This window comes from Sesamum indicum, linkage group LG10 (genome assembly GCF_000512975.1).
Source record: "Sesamum indicum cultivar Zhongzhi No. 13 linkage group LG10, S_indicum_v1.0, whole genome shotgun sequence".
Classification (NCBI taxonomy): domain Eukaryota; kingdom Viridiplantae; phylum Streptophyta; class Magnoliopsida; order Lamiales; family Pedaliaceae; genus Sesamum; species Sesamum indicum.
In genome coordinates this window covers 16,841,664-16,851,944 of record NC_026154.1, presented here as the reverse complement: position 1 = coordinate 16,851,944, position 10,281 = coordinate 16,841,664, and the positions used below count along the sequence as shown (strand labels likewise).

The following is a 10,281-nucleotide window of genomic DNA, read 5'->3' as shown; positions in this document are numbered from 1 at the left end:
ACTTAACGCAATCAGTAGAAGTTAATGCTTCTGTCTCAGTTATATAGGGAAAATATTCCCGCACTATTTTTTCCATTGTTTGAAAGGCTAGCAAGACTATGCTCTTTCTTTCATCAGCTGCAGCTGCTGTAAAAACCTGCAAACACAGAACACTATACTTGAAAGGAAAATTTGCAAGGACCAACTAAGACTTTACAAGAACGCCCTAAAACCTTGATCACAAAGCAAGTTCTGATATTAAAGGAAGAATAGAGTTAGATACTTTGTCAGTGAGATATCACTATAACCCAACCTTCTTATGCAACCATGAGCTATATCACACAAAAGATAATTTCAAGATACAGCCACACTGGCAGCTGACAAGTGCCTGAAACAAAGAACCTCCACAGCAGTTCCAGATCTGAGGTATCTGAAGAATCAAATAGACCAAGAACCTAGTGCAGAAAACACTGATTCCTAAGGCAATTGCCAGTGTGAAAGACCAATGGATTTCCAACATATATGCCTGATGCATCCAAACTTCCATCATACCAATGTCATAGACTCACCATCTGCCACTATATATGAGAAACTCCCATATAGCAACAATCAAAATACATTGTTTCTGAAGAAGAAACATTTCCAGAAATCCCACCCGACAACCAACAGAACCAGAGAGAATACCAGGCACAATGAGAGAAGCAGGCACCATATTCAAAAGTTCTCTTGTTAAACATGGTAGATAAGATGGATGTTTCTTGGTCCCAGGTGGGTTGTGTCCGTGGTGTGAGTTCACACACTTGGGTGTCATGCAACCGGCTTTTAGAGATCCTAATTGGCCTAGCTTCTTTCCTGCATTAATAACCATAGCTTTGTTGAGGGAGGTCCAGGATGTGATGAAGCCAATTATGGAACGTATGGTGATGGTTGTCTTGCGTCTTCATCACCAAGGATTAATATGTTCCTAGGGTTGGATTCTATACCAAATAATTTAACTTCAACTGATGCAGATAGCCCTCTTGCATATACATTTGTGGGAATTAAGGACATTATGGTATTTTGCAGTTTTGGTTGAGCGTGGTAGTTCAAAATACAAGATCGACGACTTCCATACACTAACAGACTTCACTTGGAAAAAAGAATAATGCATACTAAAGTATTCGGGACCATGACCACATGTTCTAACAAGAGACTGTAGCACTTAAAAGGGAGTACCTAGTGAGTAGTCGTTGTACTGAAAAATTGATTATTCAGTTAAGCATTTAACACAAGTAATCCACTGAGTTGAGATATTAATTTCTATTGAAAAGAGAAGTTGAATTTTTCATATGTGGGCCAAATAATGATATCTTTATTTGATATAATACAGCTAGACTCTCTTCATAAGCTAATCACAAGGAGGCAAAAACCTGAGCGGATTGTGTAACAGGCAAGCTACCTAGAACGCATTTAAAAGGAAAAATTACCATGAAAACACTCTTCCATCCAGATTTAACATTATTGACCCGGCTGAGGACCATTTGCGAGATGCATCGAACTATTAACTCTCTGATCTCCGGGGAACAGCTTTTATGCATCACAACCACAAATGGTCTCAAAAATTCATTTTGGAAATTATAGTTTGCCAATTCTTCTCTCTCTAGGAATTTCATAGCAAGCTGCCGCAATGAGTCCATAACAAAGATTGCAACAGATAGATTTTCTGACAAACCAACTGCCACGAAAAATTCTGACAGGACACTCCATATTCTGGACCACACTAGTCTTATGCGATTCATATTGTAGTGCCTGCAAAACAGAAGCATCAAGTGGTTTTGCCCCCATCTCAATCTCTAGCGGACGTTAGTAAGAATTAGAGCATTACTTGAAATTTAGGAAAGAATCTTACGCAACTTCCACGATTTTTGTGAGGCTAAACACACGTGGATCAGTTGGAGACTGCAATTCTGACATTGAGACTTTGCAGAGTGCCTTTACAAAAGCCACTATTGCCTCACTGTTTAACCTTTGGCTATGAGCAAAGATGTGGTTTAATTCAAAATTCCCAATTTGATCTAGTAAATGCAAGTTTGAAATGAAGTTGTTGATCTGCTCTGGAGTAACAAGACCAGGCGAGTTGACTCCAATAGAAGTGCTATCATAAGAGCTCCCCCGAACAACTGCCATTACAGCTGGATTCTGGAGTGTTCCTTTTTTCTTTAAAGCTGGATAACTAGCGTTTCTTAATGTTATCTCTTCGGATTCAGAGATAGGTGCATTAAGAAAAGATGCATCAGAAGGTGCTCCCTCCCCCAAGAGCTGCAGATGTTCGAATCGGGATAAGCATGTCAAAATATGTTCCCATGCTTCCTGAAGGTAATTTCCATCTTCAATAGCAATTGATATGATAGCCTACCAAGACAACAGAGTTTTCCCAGTCATTTCCACAGAACGGGAAAGCTTCATTTATTGTGCCATACAAGCAGAGTATTAACTACTCAAAAGTTCTTTAACATACATGGGAAGACAATTATTACTGACATAGTTATATCTCATGGTGGTGTCATTTCAGCAGTAGGTAAGGACACGTATATGCATGTGCTTGCATGAGCATTTTGCTCATTAAGAAAGACCAGAAAGGTGAACCTGATAGTACCTTGACAGCATCTACATTTTTTTGCTTCATATCTGCAGCACAATGGAGGTAAGTAAACTTAGCCATAGTGGTAACAAAAGCATCTCTCTGGGTCTGCATACCCATCATCGCGGTAACATGCACAGCATGCCGAAATCCCTGCAAGCACTGAGCAGTAGCTTCCTTGTCATCACTCTGGTCCAAAGTTACACTAAATGCAGCAATCATTGGGCCCCAGCAAACTTCCATCATGAACCTTAATATTGTAGGATCTGCTACAGCATAATAAACAACCCTGCAGTGTGAAAAGAAAGAGGTTTGAAAACAACCGCTTTCCACTGAAGACATCCATGTAGGCATTTGTAATCCAGGTAAAAGGCACTAGTAGGAAGAAGCATTAAAATACAGCAACAACATAGAAACCAAGTTAAGCTATGGAAGCTTTATCTTACTCTGATTTTGAAGATTTTGCTTTAAACTCCTCTTGGATATGCCTTATTAGATTGCTGTTTGCACCCAATGGCTTTTCCTCTGTCTGTTTCCATACCAGATTGAGTATGCCATCAAAGCCCAGTAGTTTATTCAGGCTGTTTCCTTGTTTGCTTTGGGGAGCAGACAACTCAGCATTCATTTTAATCTCATTTTTTACAATTTGATCGTAAAGTGCACCCAAATAATCTTCAGGTAGATCCTTGCCATCATCGATCCCTCGGTTATTCCGGATGAAATCAGCCTTGGTCATCTTAGAGTCAAATCCAATCTCAATATCAGTCAGAAAGGAGCCAGTACTCAATGCAACCAAATGAGGTAATATCTATGAATTAAGGAAACACAACAAGCCAAAACAGATGAACAATTTTAAGTTTCATCTTTCCCCAACTTCCTTAGAGATCAATAAAGAAATTTGAAGGTATCATATCCAACCTACGGTACTTGGCTTTGGATTCATAAGAGCTCAAGATTTGGATACATGAACAATTCAAGACATAACCTGCTTTTTATATTAAGGTAGAAGAGTACCAAATATAACTAGAGTTTTCAAATTGCGTACACAGGAAACTTATCATTAGATAACTACAGCAAATGTTAATGAAACACAAAATGGATTGTGGAAGAAAGTGGTGAAGAAACAATAGAAGTTTATATAAAATCTTCAAAAGTTATCAAATTTAGGCCCATGAAACTGATTATGAAGCTATTTTCTATCAAGAAAGCTACCTGTGTTAGGATCATGACTTTCTACACTAACCAATATTAGAAATATTTCATCAACAAATTATTTCTGAAACCAGTAGCATGGTTGTAATTATTGCAATATACTTTTTCCCTTCCAAATACGGGGGAAAAGAGAGATAGAGAAAGTAGATGTTTAAGGAAAAACTGACTGAATAAAGGAGAAGAAACGAAAGTTTCAGTTAGAGAAAGGTAAAGTATCCGGAAATGCACCTTATCCTTCACCATACTATTATGAGCATCCGTGTTGAGCATGATCACTGAGTAAGCGAGGACATAAGCTGTATCTGCGCTGGTGAATGAGTTTGGGTTGCATTTACAAAAGCGTTCCGCAAACTTTTCCATGATGCGGTCAATCTTTTGTGCTTCTCCAGGTAACCTAAATCCTCTTAAAAAGAATCTGATTGCTTCACCAAAGCCCATTTTCTCAAAGTTGAAGGAATCTACATATGCATGCATAACTTTCATAGGGAATTCCTCTCTTTCACCGAAATAATCGCCAATCATACTTTCATTCAGGCCCCGAGTACTTTTGAGAAAAGAAGCCACTTCTTCGGGAGAGCTTCCAACTTTTTTGGTGCTTATTAAGAAGTCAATTCCCTTGGAAGGTTTTCTATTGAACAGCGCAACACCTTTCTGCATTTGTTCCGGTCGAGATAATCACTATAGCATACTAGATTTTTCTAAATTTTTTACCAAAATAACAGACTAAAATTACAGCATTAGGCACTTTTAGACATAATTAAGTTCTCATCACACTCATTTGCCAAGCAGCAAAAGTTCATACCAGCAAAAAGATTCTTTAGGATATAGATAAATTCAGTTGAAGTACAATTTAAAAGCGAACCTGAATTTCTAATTTATAAGCTCTACGCTGTTCCAATGACGCAGCATTAGAGAATTCTGAGTTTGCTTCTGAATGCAGCTCGTAATCAGCAATATTTGCATCATCAATTGGGTAAGTAGGAGTCTCAGTCAACTTTTCATTATCAGAGAACCTAGGTGGATTAAGTTCCCCAACTTTCAGCTGCAGGTCCATCCATGATCCCATTGATTTGATAATTCTAACCAGACACTTCACCGATTCATAACGAAATGTCATATCTTGGGCAGGAGACAAAGAGGCAATGGAACCAGGTGGTGGACCTAGGGCAGTTCTCAGAAGGCCATTGACAGTCCTGCAAGTATCTGAAGGGGTTAAAGAGGTTTTAATACAATAAATAGAACAATGCAAGAAGGCAGTTGACAGTCCTGTAAATATCTGAAGGAAATAAAGGAGATCTAATACAATTTATAAACAAAACAATTAGGGGGAAAACCAGCTCAATGAGAAAGGTAATTGGTTAAGTTGCATGTGAGAAAGTGCAAGAGCAGTGAGATCAAAAGAGTATGTGGCCAAGAGTCATATGTGTTGATACATCTTGCAAACACAAAGAAAAATTAAGGGCAATTTGGATACTGAAATTCCTCTTGGCATAAAATGAGGATTTCACGGTTATTACTGAGAGCACCTATTGATTACGCAAGGCTGCACCAGCAGCTTTTTTATACTATTTACATCCATATTAGACATCAAAATACCAATTTCATGATATGGAAACAGGGAAAGGACTCAGCACCAATAATGAACTCAACCAAACACTTTTCTATAAATAACTTCAAAGAATGCTGAAGTATGTTTTCTCCTTATAATTCCAACAGCAGCATGAGAAGGCAGGACCACCAGATGAAAACTAAAATCACAACTTACAGAAATCATACTTTGGACTTAGTAATTTAGTCACAAGAAGGCTCTAACTTCAACAAATGAAAGAGACAGAGTGGCTATTAAATGGAGAACCGAAAATTATTTGTGCTTGGAGAATAAAAGTTAAGGTCTCAGTCCTTCCAATACTCGAGAAAAAAAGATTAAAATAATGATGCACTTGAGCTCTAATTTGTCTCCATGTTGACCCTCCTTATATACAATGGTTATAGCTTTATCCTCCTAAATTAAGAACAGGCAAAAAAATTGGGGCAAGTATGAAGTGTAGGTGATGCAAGTTGTATATTTTTGGTGGCATTTCTTCATGGAGAAGGTTTCTTTCTTGATGTTCGAGGCATTTCATTTAAGACGGTACAAGTCCTCGATCCTATATTATGTCACATAGTGTCACTGGGCGTTTTCAAACAAAGTTCTAAATTTTCTGAACTTGTAGCAAAACCATTTCCGTATATGAAGTCTGATACCTTATTCTGGTATTCCAGACTACGAAAGGTCAACTAGTTTCAAAACTTTCAATACTCGGGTGATGGATTGCTATGAGAATTAAGAAACATGAAGTAAAAGAATGGGATTCTCCGTTGCAGGTTTTCTTCTCTGATTCTAGATAACACAAATCTACAAACTTGGGTAAAATTTCCTTTTTTCCCCGTAAACTTCCTAATGCAAACTCTCAGGTCCTAAGTGAATTCATTTCACCACTACATTTTATGTAAATATACAGAACCGCAAGAAAGATTGTACAGCCTCTTAATTAAATTGAATGCTTCATGGTTACAATGAATATACATCAGTTGTAAGAAATGAGTAACAAAGTAGAGGTCATCATATAAAATAATATGAAATACCGGCTAGAACTACACGTATAATTCTTTAATGGTTAAAGATTTTTTTGGGTGATATTCATATTTACTAGTTACTACCAAAGGTAGCCGCCAGCATAACAGAACAAGCAGCTGGAATAACAGTGCGGCTTCAGCAGAAGAACTATACTGATAGTGAAGATATCTAAGTATTGGCAGTTGATCGTAGCAAATACATTCAGACGAAAAACAACAAAAGAAAGAACAAATGCTAAAAACTTAGTCCTCTGTACCTTTCAAATATATTTGGAGCCTCCACATCACAGTCATAGTTGACAAAAGTATCAATTATAATCTGTGAGTCCTGAGAGATCTTCTCCAGTAAACTCAAAACAGTCATCTTCTGCAAGAAACTAGGTTGAAGCACATTCTCTAGTACACGAAGAATCAGCATGGGGAAAAAAACTCCAATCTCTGATTTCAAACTGGACCTATATTTTGAGAGTAAGTTCCATAGTATTGCACAAAGAAGCTGAAAAACAGTCATAACAGATAGCCCACTGTTCTTCAACAATGACAAGCATAGGTATTGCTTGACTGCACTAAGAAACCTGGTAAGAGAATAACACATTAGATATTCAGAGGAAACATCATACTCCTCATTAAAAAGCGTATGAAAATAATCAAGCCAAGACATTATCTAAGCATGGATGCCTTTTCTTCAGTTCGTTCTTCCATACCAAACTATATGAAGAGTTTATCAGTTCAGAAAAGTTCAAGATAATGCAGGCAACTTATGGCCATCAGGATATCTGAATCATCATAGTCATCACTTGAACATAAAAGCCCAAAAATGACATATTGGTTGGCTGGCTGTAGCTCCTGCTTTACCCTAATAATTATAACATAACTTTGCATCTATATTACAATACATTATAATCTAGATACATGTTGTTTTACATCATGATCCCTTAAACTATTCAGTGGAGATTTTATACTCTTTATAGGTGCATTGATCTTATAATAATCTAAGTTTTTTTGTAGCAGTTCCAGTTCTCCCTATTTGGTTGAGTCTGGTTTCCCTTACCTAAATGTTCAAATCTTTTACTTCATTAAATCCTCAACAAATATGTCTTCTACTCGCTGATTCAACAGGGAATAATAGCAAGTGCACTAGAACTGTTGCTAAGTCAGTACTTGCCTCTCATTGGTACGCCAGATTGGACCTGCATTGCCCATGATGACGTTCAAAAGCTCCAAGGACAGAATTTTTCCCCTCAAAAGGATCTGATCATCAGGATCCTCCTGTGACGAAAATTTCATAGATAATTTGCACAAATTCTTGTAGAGCATAAAACCATCCTCCCTAATCTGACTGTACCCGCTCAAATCAGCAGCCTCATCAACAGACTTGCCATGTCCTTCATCAGCTTTTTCTTCCGGAAAATTGCGACCATTTTGCAGATCCAAGGACAAATTGACATCAGGAGGGCTATCCTTGGACTCCACAATTTCATTTATGAAGTTCTGAGCGAAATGGATGGAACTTCCTTCATTAAGATTCCTATCAGCGAACTCCAGTAATTCAGATACAGACACATTCTTGAAGTTAACAAGCATGGAATTTTCCTCGACCCTGGTGAACACAATAATCATCATCTGGGCAAGAACAGACTTAGCACAGATTTGAACGGTACCACTGTGGCCACCCAGGTATATATTGTAGCAGGACTTCACGATATAGACAAGGCAATCACCACTGATGTAGATGCAAGGGGATCGCACAGCAGAGAGTAGGACCTTGAGCACGGCAAGCTCAATTGCGTCGTCTCCAAAGGCAGCACATTTGCAGACCGAGTCAATAAGGCGGAAAATGATCGAGGAGTTGTCTTTGATTTCGCAGCCGCGGATGAGACTCAACGAAAAGAGTCGGAATGCACAATCGAGGGCAGGCTCGAGAACCTTGGGGGAGCCCGACTCAACCGCCATGATTAGGGGCTGAAGGAGGAGCTCACCGTCGGAAGAAGACAAGCCGTAGAGTGGGAAGCAGGAAGTGGGATCCGAAGCATCAACTAAAGATTCGAACTTGTCGAGCGCAGATTTACAGGCGGAAACGAGGTGGGAGTGTTTCCTCCAGGCTACATTCTTGATGATCTTGTCCAATGAAGGACCCAGAACCCACCCGCAGCGGGACGCCCCACCTAGGGTTTGCGACACAGACATAATCTATCTGCTGCCCACCTCCCCAAACACCTAGATTCAGCGCTGGGTGGCTCAGCGGCCTGGATTAATTAGCCATTACTACGTGCAGGGATGAAGAAGCCAAAAGATAGCAAAGTTTCAAATGGAAAACGGATAGATAAAGCATCGGCGTCCGAATGTAGGTACGTGAAAGGACAGTGCCGACCGACACAGGCGATAATCAGGGAGCCCGCCCCCTTTGTTCTAACTTGTAAGTAATTCCATTGCTCCCTCACTTAAAATCGGATCGGGCGTTTCCCTTGAGCCTTTGGGGTGATTTGTTTTTAAATTTCTGTAACAACTTTTATTTTGGTCCAGCCAAATCTGTTTTTCGTAATCTTCACTTCTAGAATATTATTATCTCCTTATTAGTCTTTCACCCAAATATGTGACCACTTGCGTGCCGCTCCCCCTTAACCTAAGCCTTTAGCCTTCATGCTTCGAGCTCATTGCTAGGCTACCAACACCGACAAGGGTTGGAGCTATCGCTACTGCCAGCAGCCAGTTCTTCCACTTCACATTGGTTGGTTTTCACCATAGTCACCATCCATTTTAGCCTTCATGCTTTGAGCTCATTGCTATGCTACCAACATCGACAAGGGTTGGAGCTATTGCTACTACCAGCAGCCAGTTCTTCCACTTCAGATTGGTTGCTTTTTCACCATAGTCACCGTCCATTTTTCACGATACAAACTACCCGCCAACATCACATTCACAATTGCCAAGTTTCTATACTTGGTATTGTAAAACTATATCAAATGACGAAAATTTTAATCTTATCATTGTATGATTGTTAAGGATAAGAATTATATATAAAATTGTCATTATATATGTTGAATATCACATCAAGAATGATATACATTAGTAAAAAAATATATAAAATTATAAGGGCAAAAGAGTAATTGGATATATAGGAGGCACACCATAAGTACATAAAACCTATCACACCATATAATTTTCAACACCCCTATAAATACTAATTTTTTAATCCAAGGTCACTATTCATTGACAAGACCCCTCATTCTTGAGAAGAACATATTTTGCGGAAATTATATTTCACTTGGTGTAAAATTCCGTCATGGTAAAATCCCGACTTATTCCCTAGCAAAAAAACCTCGACCACATCATTGGCGCCGTCTGTGGGAAAAAATTTCACCTCGACGTTGAGCATGCACACCAGGTCCCGAGCCGACGTACACGCCCGGTATTGTTATTTATTGTCACTACCTCCCCGTGTCTCACGAGGCGCCTATCACACAGCGCGTCGTGTGGCTAGTAGTCCGCTGACTACGTCCGCCAATACCTCCGCTCGGCACAAATGCAGCGCGCCGAATATATCAGAGTCGGGAGGAACAAATCACAAAACAGTAAATTGCGCACGCGGATTCAGAAAACCAAATTGCATTGAACTGAAAATGCGTATACAATGATCAACGATGCTAGAGCAAGGGGATCGCCTTGAGGGGGACTCTAACACGTCACTAAACCAAGCTTCTTGAACTCATTCCCCCCTATAATAGGCTTAAAAAAATAAATCCTATTGCCTACACTAGACACTAGAAAAGCTGAAATTTGCAACTCAAGAGGCGTAACGTCCCCTTGAGGAATTTAAACAACATAAAGTAAATAACAAAGCAGTAACAAAGCAA

General features: G+C 39.2%; 1 protein-coding gene across 1 annotated transcript in view; it reads right to left on the bottom strand.

The window, feature by feature from the left end:
• Positions 1-8,972, bottom strand: part of LOC105172988 (brefeldin A-inhibited guanine nucleotide-exchange protein 1-like) — a 13,840-nt gene extending 4,868 nt beyond the window's left edge. The window contains exons 1-9 of the mRNA XM_020697443.1: positions 7,593-8,972; positions 6,685-7,002; positions 4,674-5,004; positions 4,040-4,462; positions 3,046-3,335; positions 2,615-2,888; positions 1,868-2,370; positions 1,446-1,767; positions 29-136 (exon numbers count right to left, since the gene is read on the bottom strand). Of these exons, the coding sequence (XP_020553102.1) occupies positions 29-136; positions 1,446-1,767; positions 1,868-2,370; positions 2,615-2,888; positions 3,046-3,335; positions 4,040-4,462; positions 4,674-5,004; positions 6,685-7,002; positions 7,593-8,614 (3,591 nt within the window). The 5' untranslated portion in view covers positions 8,615-8,972. The remainder of the gene's footprint in view (positions 1-28; positions 137-1,445; positions 1,768-1,867; positions 2,371-2,614; positions 2,889-3,045; positions 3,336-4,039; positions 4,463-4,673; positions 5,005-6,684; positions 7,003-7,592) is intronic.